This window comes from Erpetoichthys calabaricus, chromosome 10 (genome assembly GCF_900747795.2).
Source record: "Erpetoichthys calabaricus chromosome 10, fErpCal1.3, whole genome shotgun sequence".
Classification (NCBI taxonomy): domain Eukaryota; kingdom Metazoa; phylum Chordata; class Cladistia; order Polypteriformes; family Polypteridae; genus Erpetoichthys; species Erpetoichthys calabaricus.
Genome location: NC_041403.2, coordinates 48,071,327 through 48,099,126, shown reverse-complemented (window position 1 = coordinate 48,099,126; position 27,800 = coordinate 48,071,327). Strand labels below are relative to the sequence as shown.

Sequence of the window (27,800 nt, the reverse complement as noted above, 5' to 3'; positions counted from 1 at the left end):
GTAAATATGAAATAGAAGAGAAACTACACATTTCTGCCAGTATTTCCCACATAATGTAAATAAATAAGAAACAAGCTTAAACTGCCAGATAATAGATTGCAGAACTAAATAAAGAACGTATCTCATTTACTTTATTTACAAAATAATTAGACACTTGGCAATATAATGGCTAAACCAATAACCTGCAGCCACCAAGCTTCTCCAGGAACAACACATGATCTGCACCATCATTTACACCAAATGACTTTTGCATTACATTTTCTGAATATAAAACATTACACTTTCTTAATAGTACTGTTGTTTCTTTGATATTTTCATTCATTCATTTTATACAATTTTTATTACAGTTCCAGTAGATGTAATTCAGTATCAGTTGCATAACATTTAAAAAAAAATTTACTATTGAGATTTCACATATAATTTCTTTTGGCCTATCAACTCATTTTATCCTTTATTCTGTAAAATATTCCATCCATCCATCCATCCATCCATTATCCAACCTGCTCTATCCTAACAACAGGGTCGCGGGGGTCTGCTGGAGCCAATCCCAGCCAACATAGGGCGTAAGGCAGGAAACAAACGCCGGGCAGCTTTCCACACCTTTTAGTTTTTATGGCATCCTATATAAACCACAAACAGGAGATCAATGCAACTTTGTGGCTATTAATGATAGTGTTTGACAATGCTACACATAAAATATTAAAGATCCTCCATCCACATGAAGCAGAGCAAGTCAGGGGCAGATCATGCTGATTAGCTATCATATACTGTACATATACACAGTAGACAGTATCAGAGCTAAGGTAAGTGAGCCTATTATGAATATTTACAGCATGTATATACAATATTAAACATTGTTATATATACTGTTTACATACTGTATATCGTTTTAAACACACACTTTAAAAATAAATCATTTCTATAGTCATATTGTTCAGTGAACAAGCAGTAAAAGAAAAACAGTTTCTTATTCAGGTTCCAGGCTCCACTGTGCAGTTCATCTTACGTTTGGCCAATTCCAGTCAAAAGAGCAATCATAAAGCACAAATTTCCAATAATGTAAATAATAAGTATTAGTGGCTCCAGTCGGTCCTAAAAGAGAAATTCATTCTAATTAGACAAATGCACTGTTAGAGCACAGCAATAGTAGTAGTAGTATTGTCATTTGAACAGAGTACAGTGAAATTACTTAGAAATCTGACCAACATGCAACATATTAGCACTCTCCAGTGACATGATAAACAAGAATGTATTAATATACAGTGATATTCTCCAGTAATAAATAAAATGTTAAAAATCAGTTATATTTTTTCAACTGTAATGTGTAAAACTGTCAAGAGTTTTTGGTTTTCATTGAATAATTCTGATTTAAAACTCTGTTAATAATAAAATACAATGGCAAATGGTAGCCCAGAGGTTGGTGCTGCTGTCTTACTGCTCCACGGTCCTGAATTTCAGTTCTGATCTGCTTGTTGGCTATGTGGAGTTCATATGTCCTCCTCATGTCTGTGTAGTCTTTTCTCTGGGTACTCTGGTTTTCCTCACACTTCCCAATTGTTAACTGGCAACTCTCACACAATCTTGTACAGATGAATGTGGTTGTGGGAGTAAGCGTACGCTCCCTTGGACTGGCACTATGTCTGGGGTTGATTCTTGCCTTGCATTTTACGCCTCCGGAATTGGATCTAGACTACTAAGACACTACAGTTGTCTGCTGGCATGTCATTAATATTAACTGCCATAAGAATGAAGAATGTTAACTTGCAAATAAAAGGTCCAGCCATCTATTTATGGAGTTTGCTTACTGCATTGAATCATTACTTAGAGCCAGAGCCAACCCTGGCAGCATTGGAACAATTTGGGGGTCCTCCCACTCAGATCCACATTTTTCTGAGATGTGGGAGCAAACATTTGTGAACAAGAACATGAAAAAAAAAAGAACAAAATAATGGTCTGATTAGGAATTGAAACCAGGACCCTGGCTAGGCAAGACAGCACCACTATTATACCAAACCAAAATGGTGATAAGAAAAAAATAATTACCTTGGAAACATTTTCATAAATGGCTGAAAGAAAAAGGAAAAATTTTAATTGATTTTTAAAATTGAAGCTGGACAACATTTCTTGTTCAATTAAAATGTTCATCTTTACCTTTTCTCTTTAGGAACTTTTTGACGTCTAAAATGATGATGATTAAACATTCCCATCCAAAAAATCCGCCCATGACTTTAACTGTCCACTGAGCAGAAGTGCTAGATGAACTGAGCAACTGCAGCCCAAGAAAAATGGTGGCCACTGTAATGGTAAAAAAACAAACAAATGTGAAGGTGTATTCTTTAATCTGCATAGAAAGTCTTAAAACAAGTGCTGTTAGAAAAATGTGAAATTAACATATACATAATTGCGTTATATTTTTATTGATGTTCACAGATTCTTTAAAGTGTAATAATAAATTAAGTAGCCTTGTATATACAACCAATAAAGACCCAATATAATTTAAATACTGTACATATACAATGTTTTGCATAATACATTGACAAAAGTACACAGGACAAATGCATGAAGGAACATGTAAACAGTGACAAATGTGCTCAGCAATGTTTAAACATTTAAAGTAATGGAAAACCCATTTTTCTTGATTTCATAGAAAATCAACTTACAAAATTCAGTTGTGATATATAGACCTGTGATTGTCATTTTAACATTGAAGGATATATATATATATATATATATATATATATATATATATATATATATATATATATATATATATAATTTATTTTATTATATTATATTAAAATAAAAAAAAACATTCCATACATGCTAGTCAAGTTTAACAAAACTGGTTTGAAACAAATCGACCTCCACCCATGAGAAAGAGAGCTAGGTCAGCAGAGTAGCACTGTAATAATTGTAAAAATATACAAATAAATAAATAAAGATAGATAGAATAGAAAAAGAGGGGAGAGAGTACACTTCAATTTAAATGCTTATTCTAAAATATTATTTATCGGATCCTGCCAGGTTTTGAAAAAGTTTTGTACAGATCCTCTAAGTGAGAATTTAGATTTTTTCCAATTTCAAATAGTATATAACATCAGTTATCCACTGACTTAAAAGAGGAGAGTTAGGATTCTTCCAGTTCAGCAAGATAAGTCTACGTAGCAATAGTGAAGTAAAGGCGATCACAATTTGTTTGTCCTCCACTTTAAGGCCGTCTGTGAGCCCACCAAACACAGCTGTTAGTGGATTAGGAAGGATTGTGACACCCAGGCTGTCTGATAGGCATTTAATTTGGTGCAGTCCCAAAACATGTGACCCAGTGAGGCTGGAACTTGATTGCAACATTTGCAGGTTGGATTTTGCCCGGGAAATACTTTGGACAATTTTAAATGAGAGAGATGTGTTTGATAGATAATTTTAAGTTGAATAATTGTATGCTTTGCGCATATGGAGCTACAGTGAATTCTGTGCATTGCTGCCTTCCACTCCTTTTCTGATCAATATTTCTTCCGGTTTAGAGTTAGGTGGGAGGTGAGGGAAATTTGGTTGGTTTTGTTTAACACAGTTTCTAATTTGAAGGTAGTGAAAGAAATGTGTTGCTGGAAAGTTAAAGTTGGAGTGTAATTGTTCGTAGGATGCAAAAACCTTGTCTATGTACAGATCTCTAAGTGATTTAATCCTGGATGTTTTCCAGACGTTAAAAACTGCATGCGTTTTAGAGGGTGGAAAAAGGTGGTTATCGTGCAGAATACTGCAGGATTTTATTTCTATTGCGGACGAAGCCTGTGTCTGCTCACCTCTTTGTGTCAATGTCCAGGTTTTTATAGCTTGCATATTCGCCGCCCAGTAATAAAATTAAAAGTTAGGTAGAGCCATGCCACCTTCTGTCTTAGGTCTTTGTAGGGTCGCCCTTTGGATACGTGGATGTTTTGAATTCCAAATAAATTAGGTTATGGTTGAATCTAATTTCTTAAAAAAATGATTTATTGATGCATATTGGAATGTTTTGAAATAGAAAAAGAAGCTTAGGAAACAACATTTAAAGTGAGAAATTAAACATATAATGCAAGCTCTAACACCATACCTAAACAGAAAGAAAATAAAACCGTTTAAACATTTCTGTTTTTTATATCACTACATTGTGTTCAGCCCCTTGAAAAAAAGTCTTAAAGCAGCTCTCATTCATACCTACTATGCTAATAACTATTAGAGTCAGCAATTTTACTGGACATATCTCAAGTTGGACACCTCTAGCTCTGGAGAGGAAGTACTTTGATGTTAAGCTAATAACATTTTAACATGCAGGATAACCATTTAGTCATTTTCCTAAGTGCCCAGAAAATTAAAATCCCACACCTTTTTCCAGTGCAACTATCTGATATGAAAAAAGCAACCAGCTAGCTGTGGCACTAGAAAGAGATTTTAGTATACAAAGATGAATCGTGAATACTTGACAGAAAAGGCAAGGTGATACCTTGAATGTGAGTGTTTTTTTCTGAATGCTTTTGTCCTGTGCACTTTAGTTGTGCCACCATTTTTCATAGGTAATTATTCTCTTCTTCCTATGGTTTTCAATGGTCGTTGCTCTATTTACATACTACAAAATACTGTACAGTAATAACAGGCATACTGATAACCCACCTGCAAGCACTTTCATTATCACAGCATTCACTGCATGCAGATAATTAAAGATGGGCCTCCTATCGGACAAATAAAAATTTAGTTAGGTATAACTTTAACTATACATTTAAGACACTAACAATACCAGGATTGCTATTATTTATGAATAAAACATTCCTATTTCCATTCCTAATGTCTTATCTGTACTACATGGCCTACAAAAGGCACTAGGTGAGGACACCTGCAAAGTTGAGAGAGAGATGGCGTGAGTAGAAGTTTGTTATTGCTCTCTGAGGACACTATGAGACACGTCACTCAGCAGTATCACTCTGACTAACAGAAGGTGAGGCTTGATTGGAAACACCTCCTGGTCCTTAGAGGAAGAAAATGTATGGGCCTGTGTTGTCTGTCCAGGAGAGCTGGAGGCAAGTCCTTTAGAATTATCAGAAGGCTGTGAGCAAGGACACCAGCAGTCAGGAAGGAGACCTCTAATCTGGTGTCCCAGAAAAAAATGATTTTAGAGCTTTGCTAGAAGTGATTCCAGGCCACCTCATAGTCAAAGGATAAATGAGTGCAGAGTCAGAAGGAGAATGGGTGAACACTCAGCTGGCTGGAGGAAGAGAGGGCAAGGTTTGGAGAGAATAAGAAAGAGAAGAAGACACAATATGTGAAAAAGAGAGTGTTAGGATATGGCAGTGCAGTGGCAGCTCAGCAGATGGTTGAATTGGTTCAATAGCTATTAAGGCAAGCCTAAAGAGTATGCATTTTCTATTTTGTTAGATTTTTTACTTTGTGTTTTCCCTCTGATCATCCCTTCCTTAAAGAGACTTAGTACTTTAAGGATAACATACACATGCAGTGTGTGATTGAGACAAGGTCCACTAACCTCTCATCGGTGGGAGCACAGCGGAAGATCGCTCCAAAAGGCTGGATCAAAGCAAGACCCATCACAATACACCCGAGCACTGGATGAGCACCCTATAAGTGAAAATGATGTATAACAGTAAAGTGAGAACCAGATATTTCAAATATGGAGAGTCACAAAGACAAAAATGAGACTGTGGCTCTGTCCTAAAAAACAGCCTTCTTGGTTTCCATATTTATTGTATGCTAATACATGGCTGACCAGAAAGTGGAATCAAGAAAAATTCAACCCATAGTTTCACACATTAAAAATTAGGCAACCTGTTTTGTCAAGTAAGAAAATATTTCTTGTTTTAGATATACAGTGGAACCTCAGGTCACGAACATCTCGGCCCATGTACAAATCGGGTTACGACCAAAAAGTCTGCCAGACTTTTGCATCTGTTCACGACCACACACTCAGGTGACGAACAAGCTAGTTTCCCTTCCAGTCTGTACGCGACGATGATTTCCGCACGTGTTCAGTCTCTCCCTGTGCATTACCTGTGCAGTGAGCGCAAGAGAGCGAGCGAGCGAGCGAGAGAGAGAGAGGGCTGGCCACGTAAGGCCGAGAAGGCAGATAAAGAATGCACCGGGCTTGTTTTTAAAGAGACTGATTCGAGCATTGTTTTAACCTCGTTGTATTTAATGAAGACTTTTTTCTAGTATCTATCTATCTATCTATCTATCTATTGGATTTTAGCCTCCACTTCACTTCTGTTTACAGCGATCGGTTCATATCATGCATTGTTGCAATGTTACTTTTCTCTGTTCAAGGTTTTCTCAGTGTTATTCAATGTTTTTACATTTAGTTTACTATTACGCTGTGCATTCTATTGTGAAATTAACTATTTTTGTGCTTAAAAATCTTAACAAAAATATATTTACATACAGTTCATAAGGTCTGGAACGGATTAATTGTATTTACATACAATCCTATAGGGGAAATTACTTCAGATCACGACCAAATCGGGTTACGACCAGAGTTTTGGAATGAATTACGGTCATGACCCAAGGTTCCACTGTGATCCCTCGCTATATCGCGCTTCACCTTTCGCGGCTTCACTCTATCGCGGATTTTATATGTAAGCATATTTAAATATATATCGCGGATTTTTTGCTGGTTCGCGGATTTCTGCGGACAATGGGTCTTTTAATTTCTGGTACATGCTTCCTCAGTTGGTTTGCCCAGTTGATTTCATACAAGGGACGCTATTGGCAGATGGCTGAGAAGCTACCCAACTTACTTTTCTTTCTCTCTCTCTTGCGCTGACTATCTGTGATCCTGATGTAGGGGGTGTGAGCAGGGGGGCTGTTCGCACACCTAGACGATACGGACGCTCGTCTAAAAATGCTGAAAGATTATCTTCACTTTGCTACCTTCTGTGTGCAGCTTTTAAGTATGCTGCATGGTGCTTCGCATACTTAAAAGCTCAAAGGGCACGTATTGATTTTTGACTTTGTTTCTCTCTGTCTCTCTCTCTGTCTCTCTCTCTCTCCCTGCTCCTGACGGAGGGGGTGTGAGCTGCCGCCTTCAACAGCTTTGTGCCGGCGGTGCTTCACATACTTAAAAACAAACAGCCCTATTGATTTGTTTGCTTTCCTCTCTGTTTCCTTTGAAGAGGAAGATATGTTTGCATTCTTTTAATTGTGAGACAGAACTGTCATCTCTGTCTTGTCATGGAGCACAGTTTAAACTTTTGAAAAAGAGACAAATGTTTGTTTGCAGTGTTTGAATAACGTTCCTGTCTCTCTACAACCTCCTGTGTTTCTGCACAAATCTGTGACCCAAGCATGACAATATAAAAATAACCATATAAACATATCGGTTTCTACTTCACGGATTTTCTTATTTTGCGGGTGGCTCTGGAATGCAACCCCCGCGATGGAGGAGGGATTAGTATCTATCTATCTATCTATCTATCTATCTATCTATCTATCTATCTATCTATCTACTGTACTGTATATATATTGGTTTATGAGAGTTTTGTGTTTTGAAAGGTTTATTTTCAAGCTTTGTTTTTTTTTTATAAGAAACTGAATTTTATTTATTTGTTAGAGAAAGATTTACATTTTTTGTTTCAATTTTAAGTGTGTCAAATTGGCATTTTAGAAAAATCCATTAGACTTATAAAGGGTTTGTAGGTGATGTGGCCAGGTTTCTACTGATCTCCTCCCTTACATGGATGACAAAGATTCATTACTAAATTACAGTACAGCGCAGGAGCTCCTTTATCCGAGATGCAGATTTGATCAGTGAACAAATGTAGTTAAATAGTCTTGATTTTTGACATTCTGGTTTTGAGTCTGGCTGTTTTGACTCTGGTGAAGTAATTAGATTTTGGTTAAAGACTCTTTGCAATTCTTGTCTGAATATGTTTATGGTCAAACTCCTCTGGCTTGAAAATCAATTCACAACCTTTAGAAAAGATGACTTTCTGTTTTTGATTTTATTTTCAGTTTTTGGGAAAGATTTTTGTTTTTAATTTAATTCCTGTAAGAAACCTCCACCTTCTGGCTAACCATTTCAAACATCACGGGGGTTGCTCTAAAACACTCTATGCCAAAAGAATACCTGGGCAGTCGATTTGAGAAAAAGAAAGACATTGAGTGTCCAAGCTGCAAAGCTGCTGGCCCACTTTGTGTTTTTGTAACTACCACAAATATTTCATTGCTTTGGAAGCAGTAAAATTCTATTTCATTGTGTATGTCTTAGAAGGATAACACGATAATTACATGCCATTTTTGCTTCTTATCAAGTGTAAGAATTCCTTTTTAGAAAACAAAAAGCATACTTACTCCACTCCAGGATTGAGCTGACACAAATGCAAGTATAAATGCAATAATTGTTGAAGATATAGTCATTATCATTAAGAAGATGTGAACCTGAAAGAGATAAGTTGTAGTTAGACTAAAGAATTAACTGATGCCAAAGTGCTTCAATAAGAAATACACTTCCAGTTTTGCTTCCTTTTAAATGGATAGTTCATTCATTAAACTTTCTTTCCGTACACTCAGGCAACCCATAATTTTCAGAGTGATGAAATCTATCACTTACATCGTCATGTGAAGTTTTGGCTGAGATGTCAGTCCATCACAGGTTGATGGACATAAATGTACACTAATTTAAAACCTCACCAATATTATAGTCACCTACTAGCCTTGTACTCACATTTTTGGGATGTAAGAGATAACTAGGTTACTCCTACAAAACCCAAATGAAATAACAGTGCAAGTATCCCGAGATCCTGGCTATATTGCTTACCATGACCTAGTCATTCTGGCTCCCTAATCATCCCCTGTCTCTAATTTGCCTTCTTTCACCTCTTCACCACCTAACAGCTAATGCAGGGGTGTCAAACTCCAGGCCTGGAAGGCCGCAGTGGCTGCAGGTTTTCATTCTGACCCTTTTCCTAATCAGTGACCCGCTTCCACTGCTAATTAACTCATTTTCCCTTCATTTTAATAGCCCTGTTTTTAAGGATTCAGTCCTCTGAATTGATTCGTTTCTTCATGAAATGACAGCCAAACAGAAATGAGACATGAAATGAGCCAACAGATGAGCAGCTAACCTGGGATTTCAAACTCCAACCAATTTCACTCCAACCAATCTCTTAATGAGAAGCTGATTCTTGCTGTTAATTAAGCCCATTATTTAATTCCGTGGCCTGTTGCTGCTCTCATTCTGCCACAGCAGACATTTCCAAAAATGTTGACTTTCTGTTCGTCAAAATGTTTTGGTGACCTGAGAGATCAGCCTTACCGAGACCTTCACTTTTCTTTACTTTCAGATATTGTGTGATGGGTACAGGTGAGCTGGTCATGTGGTGGCTCGTTTTGTGTCTCATTATCGTTTGGCTGCTAATTAAAAAAAGAGACAACTAAGGGGCCTGATTCAAGTTAATTAAAACTAAAGCAAAAGAAGTTAATTATCAGCAAAAACTGGTCACTAATGAAGAAGATGGTTAGAATGAAAACCTGCAGCCACTGCGGCCCTCCAGGCCTAGCGTTTGACACCCGTGAGATAATGTGTAGTGAGCGTATCGGCTCAAAATGACTGCCATCGCTTCATCTAGGTGGATTTTGCTCATTAGCTGTGGTTGAAATGGCTCCCTACTCACTATGTAAAGTGTCTGGAGTAGTAAAAAAAAGTGCTATATAAATGTAATCAAAAAATCAAAAAAAATTAAAACATCATTTGGTTGCAATTAGTTCAGAATGCAGCAACAAAAATCTTACCTAGAAAAAGATAATCTAAGCACGTCTCACCAGCCTTAACATCGTTAACTTGGTTACCCGTGTCTTTATATACCATTGGTAGTATTTTAATGTCTATTCTAAAGCTTTAAACCAGGCATGTCAAAGTCACTACTATTGGTGGGCCGCTTCGACTGCCATACGTGCGTCAGCGGGTTGCACTGTAACAAATACTATTATACTATTATACAAAGTTACTGTAGCTTTCTTTCCAATACTGAAAACTTAAAAAAAATGTAACACTTAAAGTTTAAAGAAAAGCAATTTATTTCCATACAATCTCCGTACAACAGCATACAATTAGAGTCTTAGCCTCTTAGCTAGGTCCTTATATTATTATATTATATTCATTATACTATATTAATTGCTTATCTATCTATCTATCTATCTATCTATCTATCTATCTATCTATCTATCTATCTATCTATCTATCTATCTATCTATCTATCTATCTATCTATCTATCTATCTATCTATCTATCTATCTAGGAGCCTTACAGTGTGAGATTTATTTCTTTTGTCCTGACACTTGGCATCTCTTGTTAGTAACCAGTTCATCAATATCAGGCTTGAAATCTTGTGCAGCTGCAACTTTTATGAGGGATGAAAGGTGCTCGACGGTAAGTCTTGAGTGATGTGGGGTTCTGGTAGCTTTCATTAAAAAACAATTGCTCACAAAGGTAAGTGCTTCCGAACATGGACAGTACTCTCGATGCCAACTTACGAATCTGCACATACGAGGGGGGCAGGTAAGCATACATGCCTGGCACACCAACTTCGTTGTATTTTGCCTTCAGAATAGAATCTGACTGCGCTTCAGTCAATTCCATTTGGATATTCTCAGGCGCATTCTCAACGTTGTAAGAGAACAGCGCAATGTCATGTTCGTCTGAACTGAAATCACGAAAATGCTCACTGAATTCATTGCTCAGTAATTCAAGTTGGAAAACAAATCCTCCAAAAATCTAATTTTACTTTACTAAGTTTACTTCAAAGTTTATATTGTAAAATAAGCCGATATGCAAAAAGCCCCCTGACTTACACAAATTTTACAAACTCAAAATCACAAAAATTTGTTAATATACAACTCACCAACTTCTCGCGTGTAGTCTGCACTAACTGTTAGTTACAATACTAGCATAAAATTACATAAAACTAGAGCAAAAAAAATGTGAAAATATGCAAGCTATTACTACTTGTGATGGTCAGTTCTGCCCAGTGGCCAGTCTCAACAGCCCAGCCAGTAGTGTAGCACAGGCGGCTCTAAGTTCGTGGCAGCACTGGGCAGAGAAAGAATCAGTGGCCCCTTCGCCCACCAATGTCAATATGGTGTCTTATGCACGGCGGATGGCCACGTCCGTTGCGAACACTGCATTGCCGCCTCGTGCTCATGACACGCTTCTATATACGCGTGTCCGTAACTTGAAAACCAAGTGGCAGCCCATGATATTCTCATTACTGCAGAACGTTATAATACTACATATAGCTTACTGCTCCAACTCTAGCGACATTAGTAAATACAGCGTACAAAGTAACAAGAAACGCAATGTTTTTCGGACATATTGCTGTCAGCTGTGTCGTTATTTTCTCTTTCTGTTTTATATTCAATATATATTGGCGTGGCGGACCCTGGGATTTGACGGCCCTGTGCAGGTGCACAGTTTGCACATGCCTAAGGCCACCCCTGCTGCAGCCTAGCACTTCAGTTGCAACGTCGCGGCTCATTAACTTTGGTCAAGGCTCGTGGCTATACTAGCAGATGACGTTTCCAGTACCATAATGCCAATGGAAAACATGCTTTTGTCAGAAGGCAGAAGTAAGAAAAGTCAATAAGTAATGCCGAAGAGGCAGAATGATTCAATCACAAACGACAGTAATCATTTTGTACAAATTTAATGCTAACTAGGATCTGTCATGCGGGCCGCACAGATTTCTGTTGCGGGTCGCGCCAGGGGGCCGCGTGTTTGACATGCCTGCTTTAAACAATCTTGCTTCTTCCTATATTTTGGAGTACCTGTCCCCCTAAATTCCAAGTTGTAACCTTAGATATTCTAGTAATTATCTGGTTATTATCCCAAGAGCTATGCATAAAGGAAGTGGTGAGGTGATATTTTGATGTTATGCACCAAAACCAGGAATAATTTATCAATAGAGATAACACTGTGGAACATTTTTAATATCTCCAAAAAAAAACCCTCTTTTGTCTTTTTCATAGCTACATTTTAGTTGAACCCCTATTAAACTGTACATGCACAGAATTATTATATCCTTCAATGAATTTCCAATTAATCTCTACTTTGCTTTCTTATACATATTTTCTGTGGCAGCATCTTGTACCACAAACACTATCTGATCAAAGTCCTGTGGATCCATCTGAGAAGGTTGAATGAAAGTGGAGATCTAACTTTCCATAAGACTCACTGTGTCAAATACTTTAATGAAGACTAAAATCAAATAGGAATGCCTAGAGTGAACTGGGTGGGTCTTTTAGCCTTGGGACCCCTACAGAATTAGTTTTTTCTCCAGTTTATCTGTCCTCCGTGGCCATCTGACCTTACCATTGGACTCATCTTAAGAGAAATGATTCTATGTATAAAGAGTCTACCTCTCTATTATTTATGTATCTATTTTATGTAAATGTGTATTGATTTATTTTTGTATGTTATTTACAGTATTCATTATTCTTATCTCATATTAATTTTTCTTTTTCTCTCTTTGACATCTTGTAAAGCACTTTGAGCTACATCCGGTATATGAAAACGTGCTATAAAAATGAATGTTGTTGCTGGTGGTGACTCTAAACTGGCTCTGATGTAAGTGTGCCTTGCGATGAAATGAAATAACTATGTCCAACTCAAAAAAACAGTTGCTTGGAATGGATGAACAAATTCAAACATACACACAACATCACTCATGGTACTCACAAGGCAACCTTGCATTAACTATCATTTTATGTATATCTACAAATCCAAGCAAAAATTAAAAACTGAAATCTGTTATCAATTAGAGAATGTTAACAGCCTTATCACAAAAAGTTGCTGACTTTTAGATGAGAGGGGTATTTGTTCATACTTGATCCTACATCAACAGCAAAACCCACTCAACACACAAAATTTTCCTGAATACCTGAAACCAGATGTCTTTTCCACCAATCTTTTTTCCTTTGCCAACATGTTTGAAGTATCTGGCGATTATCATTCCAATGCTTCCTGTTGTCATCCAAGCGATCAGCATAAGAGCACCTGTCAGGAAGAAATACTTCAAGTCAGTGTCTTAAGGTAAGAGTTTAATTGGTCCATTTAAGAACAGGAGAGGTATTGTCACCCCCAAAACACACTCAGCAAAACTAAGGCGGTTGTAGCCAGGTGGTGAGATTTGAAATATCATTTCCACAAGTTTAAAGATCACCTCTGTCAGGATCTTAGTAAATCTGTACTCCTGTGGTATAACTATAAAGCTGTTATTGCCCTGTGTGAGTAAACCTTTGTTAAATGGGGTTTAATATGCAATGTTTTCTTTAAAAAATGAATAAAAAAAAATTCCTTTAGTAAACATTTACCATGTGCTTTAATTAGAGGATCTTGAATCACACTTCCACTTGCCACCTGGAAACCAAGGAGATCAATTTTGCTGGGGCTAATAATGGGAATTGAGGGGTGAAATTGCATATTACCTGCCAAGTGAATTAAATGAAACAGAACAGAATGTTAGCAACAGATATGTACACATATAGCAAGGTTATTTAACAAATACAACCACACATACAACATTTTACCACTCAGAGCGTTATCAGGTGCAGGTTAAGAAGAAACACAAATTACTGGTCACCTGTAGTAAAACACTGCCTTACTGGATTTGCTTAAACGCCCCATCTAGTTACAACTAAGCATGTGCTCATCTGCTCAAGCAGAAGTTGGTCAGGAAGAGCTTCCACATCATGCTTCAACCTTATGGAGTATAAATATTAAGAAAGGTACTTCTGTATCTAGATTTTGATCTGTTAATCAGCTATTTTTTCCTTATGCTAAAATGTGCATGCATAAAAAAAAACACAAAAAATGCAGGATTCTCATTTCACTGTAAAAAAAAAAAAATCAAGCAAAATTAACAATTTATATTAAAATCAGCAGAACGCACTAGCCAAATTTTCATAAGCATGAACAATTACAAAAATGTGTACACTGCATTCAGATAGGTAGATAGAACTATTTGTCCCAGTTGGAAAATTTGGCTTTTTACAAAAGCTCTTTGAAGTAAACAAATAAATACACACTTTGTTATGAACAATTATCAGAATGAACGTAAACAACAACATTAAAAACACTTTCTGACTTTCTGAAATTGCTGTTTAGCCCAGTTGAGTTTCTTGACACACTTCTGCTGAATAATTCATTAGATGAATGTCCTAAGTGTCAGTATGTCAGAGAGAGGATGTGCAGCTTTGTTCATAATGGCACTCAGTTTTGTTTTAATTCTCTACCTCCAGTGTGTCCAAAGTGCATCCCATAACTGAGTTTTCTCTTTTAAACATACTAGGTTTTATTTACAAAAAAAAAAAAAACAATTTCATCATCATCATAAGCTTCATTGGCCTAACATTTTAAAAACTGGTTGTAATACAATCACAGTACAGAAAGCAAGTACAACATTGAGTAGCTGTATCTGCATCAGCATCTCTTAGGCCAGCAGTTCTCAAACTCAGTGCTGGGGTCCTCATGTGGCTGCAGGTTTCACAGTCAGTGAGGCATTTTATCTCTAACTGATCTCATTTCATTATGAGGTCTTTTTGGTTCTCTTTTTCTCTCACAGCAGGGTGATTTTTACATTTACAGTATAAGACATTTAGAAATATTTGAAATTCTGCTATAGCTATAAATACATAACTCTTTTTTGTTGTTTTCTGTGTACTTTGCGTCCTTTCTTGTATTTTAGTAATTAACAACAATAAGCAGTGCAGACACTCGGGCAAAGAACACTGAATGCTGAAAGGCTGAAGCTGACCTGCTAATGTGCTTATTATTAAATAACAGGTTAAATAATCAGAGTGCCTGGAAAGGCTGAATGAAAGTCATGATGATGAGGAAATCTTAAAAACCAAGAAGAAAAAAAAACCTCACTAAATTATCACCATGTAACATCCATGCTTGGTACTTTCTAATAATTTACAAAACTCCTTTCTACTTTAATCCACACTACCCCAGCACTTTAAACTGAAAAGGGAGATTCTTGAAAATGCTCTCTAGAGCTGCATACTTCTGAAAATGCTAGCCCGGTGTTATAATGTGAACGAGTGAAAATACAGACTTTTTAAAAGACAGCTGCTAATTGTGCTCTGATTTTTTTGTGCTTTTGGAGGAAAAGATTCTTTGGTCAGATGAGACAAAAATTGAACTCTTTGGGCAGAACTTCAAAAATTATGTTTGATGAAGAAGCATGGTTGTGACAGCATCACCTTATGGTAGTGCTTATCAGTGGCATGGAGAGAAAGACTGTTCAGAACTGAGGGAAGGATAAATGCAGCCAAATACAGAGAGGTCCTTGAAGAAAATCTGAATATACAGTATGTGACCCCAGATTGGGGGTGACGGTCCATCTTACAGTATGACAATGACCTGAACCACACAGCCAAGACAATGCAGGTGTGGCTACAGGACAAGTCTCTGAATGCCCTTCAGTGGCCAGTCAAAGCCCAGACTTAAACACCAGAGAAGATGTGTAGAAATACAGTATCTGAAGATGGCAGTTTAAAGGACACTCCCCATACAACATAACAGAAGTTGAGAGAATCTGCCAGGAAGAATGGGATAAACTGAACACTTATATGACAGAGGTTTTAGTTTTTGATTTTAATAAATTTGAATACCTTTCTGAAAAAAAAAGGCAAATGTTTTCATTAAATCTACAACACAATAAAGTGTGCAGAAAGTGAGGGGGTAACAGGAAATGCAGCATTATCAAAGCAAGTGTAAAAATTTTCAGAGAGGAAGCAAATATTAGTGACAATCATTTGTGCAACCTAAAGCTATTAAAACTTCTCAGAGGATTCCGGGTCATGTAGTGTGATGTGTAACATGTGGTTCTGCTTACACTCTACAATGTGAATTTCCCATTGGGATTAATAAAGTATCTATCTATCTATCTATCTATCTATCTATCTATCTATCTATCTATCTATCTATCTATCTATCTATCTATCTATCTATCTATCTATCTATCTATCTATCTATCTATCTATCTATCTATCTATCTATCTATCTATCTATCAATGCACTAGGAAGGCCTCCTCTGGAATACGGCTTGCAGTTTAGTTCTCCATAGATGAAAAAGTGCTAAAGAAAGTGCAAAGTAATGGTACTAGACTCATTATTTCAGGAAGTAAGAGTACAATATGTGAGGAATGACCAAAGGAATGGACTGATTCAGTTTAAATAAACGGAGGTTAAGAGGGGACATGATTAATGTGGTTCCCTTGTGTCGTGATGTTTCTCTTTTAGTTCTCTGGTCTTGCCTCTTAGGCTGGCCGGTGGCTCTAAATAGGACATGTATGAAAGAGCGTAAGTGCTTGCATGAGTGTATACTGTGATGGATTGTGTTCTGACTCAGCAGGAAAAACAGATAACTAATTTCTTGAGTGAACAGGGAAATGTGAGCAAAAGGTAAAAAACAAAAATAAAAATAAACCGAAGCAACAGAAGCACAGATGTGAGGCAAAATTCACAGTCAAACAACATGCAATAAGTCAAAAAAACAGGCAAGACGTGAAATAAGCACACGAGAAGTCAGAAATGTAAAAAAGGATTTTATCCACAATTGCAGGTTAAGGTCCTTGCTCAAGGGCCCAACGGAGTACAGTATCTTCTGGTATTTACAGGATTCAACCTTCGAATTGCCAGCGCAGATCCCTAGCCTCAGAACCACCAGTCCACCCTAATCTGATTAAGCAGGTTTGAAATTGTGAAGGGACTGCATAAAGCATGATGGCACAGTAATCAGTGCTGCTGACCTATGGATTAAGCATCTGTGATTAAATGCCATGTCCTGTTATTGTTGGTGTGGAGTCTACACGTCCTCCCCATGTCTGCATTGGTTTTCCTCCAACATCCCCAAAGATGTACATGTGAGATTAGTTGGCGATTCTAAATTGGCCAACAAGGGAGCTGGTTTACAGCTGAACTGTAGATACTGTGCATGGAGTAACTGACTAAGCAACATATTAGAAAATAACAGATTATGGACTACCTTAGGGACTCTGAAATCTCACGTCAACACTATGTTGAACCCAGCAGGTAAATGAGCAGAGGAGCAATTCTGGGAAAAAATGAATCATTTGAAATATTTCTGTAGAACCTGGAATCCAGAGACAATGAGACCGTCCACCGAGTGCACTTTCCCCAATATACTGTAAAAATCTCAATGTATTTATAAAAGAACCTACAATTCTTTTCAACCTAATAGTTACATACTTATTTGAGTATATAAAAAAGTACCATTTGAAGTAGGCCCATTCGCCAAAAATATGAAATAGGTGTTAGTTGATGATCTCTGCTGTGTTGATATGGCATTTTTTGTAATAAAAGAACACTTCATGACTCCTCCACTGTAGGATGCTGCGATAGTAGACACATTCACCTAAAAATTAAATACACTACATTTAAGACATGCCACACAGAAATTATTTGCATTATAAAATATGACATGGCTGGCAAGAAACACACTTACCGAACTTAGGGGTGACGATAGTGATTGTCCAATAGAATAAACATGCTGAACATTAACAGCTCCATTGTTAAGAGCACATGAGTATATATCATCACTTCCCTGAGAAGAAATAGGGGGATGTCAAATTCAATGTTATTCACATGCAATTAAACTTTTTGGTTCCACCAACAAGCTTTTGTATGGCACCACATATGCAACCTGTCATTATGCAGCATGCAGCCTAGTGGCGATGATGTCAGAATGCAAACCACACAGCTGCTGGATAATAACCAAAGCAGACTCTCTGTGTGACCCTGACCTGCCTCAGTTCCAACTGTAAAACAACATGTATATAGCAGCACTTTCATTATGATACATGGTTGGGGCAAAATGATAACACCTACGCTAAGCATTAATGCAATGTAACTGCTTACAGTTAACAAAAGCAGTGCCGTTCTTACTGGGTGCTCTTTTTGCAACATGAGTTCTGTAAATTGCTTTGACTACTTTAGAAAAAACAAGACATTGCAGCAAATGACCCTTTTTATGTTTTCATTCTTTATGTTGGAAAAAGAACATTTTATGTTTTATGTATGCACACCCACACCACTTGAAAACTGAATGTCGTGGACCAAAGGAGTGGAGGAGCAACCCAGAATATCCTTAATTCCTATCCTAGTTGGGATGAATGAGTAATGGAATGACTGGGAGGGACTGGATACGATTAACAATTATTCTGCCAACATGAGCGGTTAAATGATTCCTCTTGCTTGCTCCCAACATTGACTCTTACAGGGTTACCTGGGAATTGTAGTATGGAAGAGTGACACGGTTGGGTTCCTTGGTGCCTCCAGGAGGCACTGAAGGAGGAGAACCTTTCTGCTTCATGCAGAAGTGCTTTTAGCATGCAATACCATGGCACCTGAAGTACTCTCATGTCCCACAAAATGGAGCCACTCTGCCTCATCCACAAGGGTTGGAGTCAGGAGGTAGAGGACAACACTTGCAATGGTGGAGTGGAAGAAGATGGGAGAGTGGTGATTGGCTTAGTTGTAGGAATTCTTTAAATGGTCTTTTGCCTACTACTCAAGAGTGTTTTCTGTCTGGCCATTCTATCATTGAAGGAGTGCTGCTGAGATGGTCATCATTTTGACAGGTTTTCCCATTTCAGCAGAGGACTTTTGAAGCTCTGTTAAGCTGACCAATGGGTTCTTGGTTGCCTCCCTGGGAAAGACCCTTCTTGCCTAGTTACTCAGTTTGGCCGGACAGCCAAAACTAAGACGATCATGGTGATTCTTAACATTATTTCCATTTCACAATTATTGAGGCCACTATGCTCTTGGGAACACTCAAAGCTTTAGAGGTGGGTTTATACTCTTGCTCTGATCTATGCCTCACCACAGTTTTATTGCAGACGTCTATTGAGAGCTTCTTGCACTTCATGGCTTGCTTTTAGTCCTGATATGCAATGTGAATTGTGGGATTTTATAGAAAAGCACACACCTGTGTGTAAATGATATCCACTCAATTCACTTTGCCACAGGTGGACTTCAATTGAGTTCTTGATACATCTCAAAGATAATTAAAGCAAACAGGATGCACCAGACCACAATATGGAGGGCCACAGCAAGGGGTCTGAATATTACATAAATGAGAGATTTCAGTTTTTGATTTTTAATAAAATTTGAAAACCTTCCTGAAAACAAGTTTTCACTTTATTGAGTGTACCTGTATATGATGGGTACATTTTCCCAATAAAGTGTGCAGAAAATTTAGGGGTCTGAATTTGCTCCAAATGCAATGTGCACATGTATATGACGTCCCATCAGTTTTATTGTGAGCAGCAAATCCTGAGCATCAACCCAAAGGAGTTGTCTTTCAATTAGACATAGGCACTTGATTGTCAGCATTTTACCTGTAAGGAGAAAGGCTGAAGAGTGTGTGAGTGCTCCACGCCAGTGTTGTCACTGCTTTCTGTACATATTTTTGCAGGGGTTCAGTCTTTGCCATTCTTATTATTCTTTTCACCTTGAAATCTCTCCCAGCTTCCAGCTATCATGATACTAATCTCCACCTGGACTTTCTTTGGCTGATGAGCAACTTGTTACTCTTAAGTAAAAAGTAGATGCTGTCAGATTTTCTCTTTATTTTTTTTGTGGAAGCTTACCAAAAGTAGGGAAAAATGAAACCTTGAAAAGCAGCAAATAAATCTTTGCACATCAGATTATGCCTACCTAGCTACTTTGGCTCATTATAAACTGAAAACCTGTATTAAATGTGGATTAACACATAATCAGACACTTTAAGAATATTCTTACCATTTTTTGGTCATCTGAGAAGCCAACGGCCACATAGCCATTAGTCTGACCATAAATTTCAAACTGGATGCCATCCTGGGTTGCAGCAGATGACATGAAGTTACAGCTGGAGGAGGTACTAGGGTCACAGCTGGCTGGGCTGCTGAAACAGGTTTTTGTTACACCACATCCACTGCTAGAAATGTTGAAGGAATTTTTGGTAAAAGAACCCTAAAAAAAGGCACAACATACATAATAATTTTAAATTTATAATAATAATGTGGTTATATTTCATATTCACAATGATTTATTTGAAGAAAAACCATCTAGTATTTTTCACTGCATGTTACTTTAGGTTTTTACAGTGAATGGCAGCAGTCCCATCATACAACTATAATATAAAAACCATCCATCCACCACATTTAATCACATGTGAACCTGGATGGAGATGCAGCAATGAAACAGGGAGATTAGGGGTCATATTAATGGAGACACCAAGCCTGTATGTGGTCATCAACCAACCTCCTCACACATGTCATTGAGATGTGGGAGGAAACTTGAGAAAAACCCACACATACGCGGGGTGGAGTGGGAAAATGCAGATAGCACACAAACAGTGGTCGGACTCAGGGTTTAACCCAGGATGCTGGATCTATGAAGAAGCAGTGCTGGCCACTGCAACAACATGCCACTCCATCCCTAAATACATTCCTAAACATAAAATTAAAAGTGATTTGTTTTAGTACCCAACAGTACTCAAAATTGATGAGCACATTTTGTGCTTTTTGCTAATGTAGTTTTAATTTACAAATTCTTTAACTCTAAACATTTTTTTGTCCTTGAGAAAACAGTATAGCTAGACTCTATAAGCGGGCTGTACATAGACTGAAGGCCCCTCCATTTTGTATGCCCAGATGTTCTGGTCATGGTTACAAAGAAGCATGAAAAAAAACAGCTGTTTCATCTGCAGCTTCAGAGGCAGGTATATATCCCTGCCCATTCTGTGAAGTGGCTTGACCACTTGACCCAATTCCACATTTCTCTTCAAGAGCCCCTCTTCACTCCTGCATCTTTTAGCACACCAATGAGGAATGTATGACATGTCATGGCAGGGAAGGTAGTAGCAATAATAATAATAATAATAATAATAATAGTATCTTTTTAGGTAGTGATATTTATCCCGAGAGCCTCTAACATTGCAGTCAGCATCCTCTTTTTTGGCCACTCTTTCCAGGGTGTCCAAAGTCAGTAGTATTCTTTATCAGTTCCAGACATCAAAAAAGAAAAAGAAAAAAACAGTGGCTGAGCTAGGAATTGAACTCAGGAATCTGGAGTTATAAAGTAACTACACCATGCTGCTTCTATATGAAAGGTGTCCGGAGAAAAACCTTTTAAAATTAAATAGCTCTGTTTGTGAAAGTCTTTATATAAAAAAGACAACGAGGATAACTTAAAATATTCAAATATATAGTAAATGAACATGGAAGAAGCAATTACCACTCTTTCTTGCTCACCTGCTGGGTAGTAGTGGATGTAGTGGATGTGGTGGTAGTAGTGGATGTAGTGGATGTGGTGGTAACAGTTGGAGCAGCCGTGTTACTAGAAGGATTATTACTGACAACGTTGGCTTTCACTGTAGCGCTTTTCACATTTGTCCAAAAAGTTTTTTTTGAAGAAACTACAGTTGCCCTAAAGAAAGAAAAAATTAAATGTTAGTTCCGTTTTTCTTTGAATTGTTCATTATTTGAAGAAGGCACACCAGCATGGTGACCAACTTATTTTTAGAATGAGCTTCAACTGCATTCACTGTCAGAACTTGGAGTCATAAAGTGAAGACTAGGCAACTGAGAAAAAGCTGGATTAGAGGAATTCATTTTAGACCATCTAATATTAGACTTTGAGTATTGCTTAGTTCCTGTTTTTTTCATGGTGTTAAATCAAAGTCCTTCAACATAAATAAATATTATCAAAATAGCTTGGTCTTTCTGTGGTGTAACAGGGTTGGGAGGTTGCATGTGGCAGTCCTTGGCACTAAGAAATTTGCCAGGGAAGCCCAAAAATTTGGGAGTTTTTTTATTTATTATGTACCAGATGAATTATTGGGCAAAACTGAAGGAGAAAGACCACAGTAATAAACACATGTGAACAAACGCAAGAATCAAAAAAACAGGTCATCAAAACAATTGTTGTCCAGGCCAAAATGTTAAACAAAAATCAATGTCAAAATTGAGAGTGAAAAGAAGAAAAAAAAACATTTCTAGAAAGAATTTTGTAGCAATGTCATATAAGGATAAGTTGTCACTCTCAAACTTTTAACCAGTTGTATCAGAAAACATGACCTCAGAGACCATGTCTCTGGCAACTGGAAACAGAATCCTAATAATGGGCCCAAAAAACTAGCCACAGTCAATATGAAACCGAAATGTCTTTCAATACACCACAGAATGCTTTCCATAACTTAAAATTAGCAGTGAATCTCAAACCGACTTCAAACATGGATTCCTCATATTTTTGAGGTAGGCACTGAACCTCCATGGAAAACATGACCAAAAGTCCAAAGAAAATTTAATAACAAATATATTATTAGCAACAATGTTCAAAAGCACTTTATATTTAACAAAAATATTCAAACTAAAGTACTGAGGCAGATCTCTCTTTCAATGAAGATTGATACAGGCATCACACTTAGCACTTTGCTGCTGTAAAAATCATGTCAAAACCTATATATAATTGAACCCTCAAGAAGTTGGTAAAGGTAAAGAGGAAGAAGACTGCAGTTGTGTTTTGCTGTCTTTCATTTTTTGTCATTTTTATAAGTTTACCCACTCCCTTGTCTGATTTTGGTTTTGTATTTGTGTCTTTACACCTCTACAAGCTGCTCTAGTCATTTACAGCTCAGGTGTTGCATTTATTTCATGGGCAATTCCCAGAGGGTCTTATTTAAGACACTTGCTGTGTTAGTCACTCTTAGTAATAGTGTTCTTTGGCTCACTTTGTGCTCCCGGGTGCTAAGTTTGTGATTCTTTTTGGATCTTTCCCTGGAAATTAAACTGCTTTTGGTCTCTGAAACATAACATTTTATAGGGGGGGGGGACTTTGTAAGTCTCTTTAGATAAATAAAGTCAGCTAGCATAAAAGTAACTTTTACCTCATTCTGTCTTGGCTACACATGGATTGTAAAAAATGCTAGAGTTAAAGACAGGGGTCTCTCAACCTTTTTTTCCCCTGAGAGCTACTTAACAAAATGCAAAATGGCTGAGAGCTACTTATGTTTTCTAACATTTATTCTCATAGCTTATTTCAACCCAAACAAACTGAATATGCTTATTTTGCCTGAACATTTACAAAATGTTGATGTCCACAACTGACATTTTGCATTAAAACATCACATAAAATATTTAGTTTACCTGCAAGTGCATTTTGTATGTCTGTATGCATTTTCTAATGTATCTCACACTATTGAATTAAAACATGAATGCTGTCAAAACAAAACAATGCAACTACAAATACACAGATATTACTTATTCATTTGTCATTTTGTTACATGTCACAAGAGTATTCGCATGTCCAGTTGCATGTGTGATGTGTTTTTTAGTTAGTGAGATGACTGGCACTGCATGGAGTCAACAAGAGAGGTGTATGGTGGAGTGTAGCCACTTAGGTTCACTCTTATGGAGTCATTTATAATGTCATCTGTCAGTCTTGTTCTGAACTTTGATTTCATGACATTCATGTCAGAAAAGGCCAGACTCACAGAGGTATGGAGACCCAAACAAAGCAGACATTTTCAGAGCTGCTTGTGAAGATTCTTACAGTTATATGGCTCTACTAAGCTCCAGAAATGCTGAGAATGCTGTTGAGACTTTAACTGCACATTATTTTGAAGGTTTACTACTATAATAATATATAAATCCAATATCTGTCCGGTCTGTATGTCTGTCCGCTTTTCACAAGAGAACTACTTAATGGATTTTGATCAGGTTTTTTTTCTATAATTTGCTTGAGACATTCCGGTTGATTTTGCGACTTCTCTCATTTTGTTATGTATCATAGTTCGCTTGCGATAACCAATTTATTTGCGCGAATCCGAGAAAGACGTAGAGGGCTGAGGGGAGAGGCCTTCCTCACTCACTCAGTCGCCAGCTTCGGGCATTTTCCTTAACTCCGCTTAGCTAGTGAACGAGAGAACAATTGAACTCAACTTTGTTTGATATTTAAAAATAAAGTGTTACCTTAGGTCTTGATGAGTTTGAGTCCGGATATTCTCTAAAGTGTATGCCATATTGAAAAGATATATTGCAATTCAGATTGTGGATCTTGATATGATTTTTTGGAAAGATCACCCATCCCTAATTTGACTAGTCAAGTTTTCAGAGTTATGTAGGATTCATTAACCCTTTGGCGAGCTACTTGGAATGGGATTGCAAGCTACCTACCAGTAGCACGCGAGCGACATGTTGGAGACCCCTGGTTTATATGCTATGGCTTAATATTTCATACTGTTATTTAGCCAAGACAGTTGATCACCAGACTCCCTGACTTGGGATATAGTGCCACTTTGCAACTGGATTTTGAACCTCTTAATTGGCACACACCAACATATTTACAGTACATGACAGCATCATTTCCCCAACACAGGCACCCTACAGGTTTGTGTGCGGAGCCTACTGTTGAATGATACAAATAAAATAAAAGAGATTTGTCCTCTGACATAGTGCTGCCTGGATAACAATTTATTCCTTGATGCCAGTAAAACCAAGGATTTACTTGAGGACTTCAGGAATCACAGGGCAGATTACTCTCCCATGTAACTTGCAAAGGGTGCGTGAGGAGGGACATCAGCTTACATTTATTGGAGACATCACAATAACCTGAAGAGGACCACAACACATCTCAACCATGGTTAAAAAGGCTCACCAACGCATTTTCTTCCTTAGATGTCTGAGGAAAACTTGGCTGTCTCCATCTATACTGATCAACTTCTACAGGTGCACAGCGGACCCTGTCCTCACTGACTGTATTACAACTGCTCAGTTCAGGGTCACAAAGCACTGCAGATGGTAATACAGTCAGTCCAGAATATTGCTGGCACAGTCGATCATAGCACATAAATCAAATTTTATTTGTCACATACAATTAATTATGCACCACAATGCTTAGTTTCAGAAGCACAAGAAAATATAAAAATAAGAAATAACCTCCTCCCTAAACACACAAAAGAACTTCTGGTTTGGATAACACAAGAACTGCTCATGTCAATAACGCTCAGAGTGTTGTAATGAAGGAAATCATATCTGTTGCTGAGGTTATTAAACATTAATCAGGATGATGCAACTTATCTCCCTTGGCGAGTACTGTGGAAGAAATCAGCAATCAATATTTCGATGCCTGAATTACACATTTTTAGTTTTAATTATAATGGGGCTCACTTTTTTCCCATTATTCAATAACATAAATCTTTAGTCCCTCTACTACCTCTTACACTCCATCTCATTGTAATTCAATGAAACACCATCCAGCATTAAAATAGCACTGAAATACACACTGTGTACATATATAAATTGTATAAAACACACACCTGCCTTAGAAAGGCCAACTGAATCATTAAAGACCCCAGCCATCTTGAACAGTCCATTTTCTCCCTTCTTCACTGTGGCAAACAGCATATTACCATTTGCTCTCACACTAGTAGATTTGGAGACACTTTTAGTCCTCAAATCATAACACTCTTACTAACAAAAAAGGGCATACTGAATGGGCGATTCTAATGCTGTACTGTACACTCAAGAAAGAAAACCTACTACATATACATTCATTTTATTTACCATAAAACACTTTCACCCTTTACCATAAGAAAATGAACAGGAAAAAATAACCCAACCTGAATTCAATATCTCCCAAAGAGTTAGATGAAGATGAAACCCAGGTAAATGAAAGTGAACTCTTTGATGAAGAAGATGTATGAGTAACAGCAGAGTTCTGCAAAAAAAAAAGGATGAAATCAGTACCTATTAAAAATACCAGTGTAAATATCTTTATTTATATTAGTTTGCTAGTTCATTTGGAAATGTCAAATAAAAAGAGAAAATCAAGTCTCTCAAAGCAAGTAGAGAAAATAGCCAATAATCAATAATCACTGGGATTTGTTGCCTTATTGTTTTATGGGGAGTTCTTCCCATGTCCATGAGGGTTTTCCTTTACTATGCTTGTTTTGTTTGTTTATCTGTGTGTTGGATTAATTAGCAATTCTAACTTGAACCCTATGATTGTCTGGCATCCTGTCCATGGCTGATTCCTGCCTTGCACCCTTTATTACCTGGATAGGCAGCAGCATATAAATTGGATTAGGCTGTTTTGACATTGTTACCTTATTATAACAGTTTGTATTTTTATTATTTTACATATATTATAAATAAAAATACTTAACTTGTGAAATAAACAAGCTTATTATTTGATGTTAGATACAATATCAAACAAAAGAATACAATTTACTTATTTTAGTCCCTGATTCCAGGTGCCAGAACCTGACCTGGAAGAATCAGGAGCAAAGCATGAAGAGAGCGGTTAATTGTGTGGTTACAACCATGCACTCACATTTACACATTTAGAGATGTCAGTCAAGTTCACATGGCTTTCGAATGTATAAGCTAAACCAGACCACCCACATAAAAATGGGGAGAATGCACTTACTCCGCACAAATAGCACTAGGCTAGGTTTTCAACATGGTACAATGGAGAACAGAGGAGAAAGCACAGCCCACATTGGTAGCTGGTCCCTTTAGTTCTAAATTTACAGTGGCATGAGGCCTACAAACTGAAGGAGCCCCTGAGCTATTTAAAGGATGGGTTAGCTGAGTTATTTTCTTTATAGCTGAACTGCCTCCCTCTGTGCCTGTCACAGGTTGTTCCCTTTCCTAGACTCCTACTGATAACCTTGCACTGCCCAGGCCTCAAATGCCTCTATATTATAAATGTGATAGTAAGTGGATTTGATGTATAGAGAAATTATAGTTCTTGAAAAGCAGAATTTTGATTAAAATAATTAAAAATATTACAGTTAATCTATATACTGTCTACACTGTAAACTACTCATAAAATGACACTAGTCAGTAGGTAAATTCAGCTCTGAAGATGTGTTTCCAGATAATCTCCAAGTTGCTTTCTTCTTGTGTCCTGTCCATTAGTGGCCAGTTTTATTTATTTATTTTTGACTCAAAATGAGGACTGAAATGAAGTTCCCCTTCCCTTTTGAATAATGTTTAAAAGCTCACTAATCTCACTCAATCCAAGGGCAGGTGCTGTGCTTAGGGTTGAAGTCAACAAGCCACTTTTAAACTGCAATGTATTTGAAAAGCAGTTCAAAATTATGAGTATTACCACACAATGTTTTTGCCTGCCATAATAGTAGGCACTGGAAAAGCATCAAAAAAAAAAAAGATTGCACCGCACAAAGATTGCTGCAACACGAATTTTAGGAATTTTCCAAAAGATGAATAATCCAACATAATCAAGAGTCACAGTTTGAAATCACTGACAAAATAGGGAGTGCAAATGGGACACGGGCAAATCTAAAGATAAATCCTTAGCAAAAGTAAAGCAAGAACAAACAATTCTGCATGTTAAATATTTGCTTTATTCAACTACTTATGCATTTATGTTCTGGAAACCTTGGTTCTCAAAGCCACTTTAGGGGATTTGATTGCTGTATTTACAGTATGAGTATGGGACCTTTAAGTATAAAATGTTTACAACCATTTTACTTGGGGCCCACATGGATATTTTTAAAATGTCAAGTTAATGTCTGTGCCATGGCCAAAATGTATTGAATTCCATCCTCCACTCCCAACACCCTCTCCCTCTCACAAAGCAGTCTCTGCCAAGATAAATTAGTAGCAACTTACTGGCACCCCATTGCATCCCAGTCCCATATAAACACTGTTGCTTGGTATGTTAAAACTGCCCACTGCATTTCCACCTCCAACTTGCTGCGCCTTAACAAGAAACCCAGTATATGAGTTTCTGA

At 37.4% G+C, this 27,800-nt stretch overlaps 1 protein-coding gene across 1 annotated transcript; it reads right to left on the bottom strand.

Annotated features, from left to right (window-relative positions):
• Nucleotides 1-109: 109 nt before the first annotated feature.
• LOC114658980 (putative ferric-chelate reductase 1) lies at nucleotides 110-27,800 on the bottom strand. Its single transcript, XM_028811139.2, has 14 exons — nucleotides 27,679-27,800; nucleotides 25,659-25,756; nucleotides 21,292-21,466; nucleotides 19,799-20,008; nucleotides 17,502-17,600; nucleotides 17,270-17,411; nucleotides 13,342-13,455; nucleotides 12,909-13,024; nucleotides 8,326-8,412; nucleotides 5,510-5,601; nucleotides 4,645-4,703; nucleotides 2,152-2,295; nucleotides 2,044-2,066; nucleotides 110-1,092 (listed from the first exon to the last, which is right to left on the bottom strand). Exons 1-14 carry the CDS (start codon nucleotides 27,703-27,705, stop codon nucleotides 1,003-1,005), a joined length of 1,476 nt encoding a protein of 491 aa, XP_028666972.2. The 5' UTR covers nucleotides 27,706-27,800; the 3' UTR covers nucleotides 110-1,002.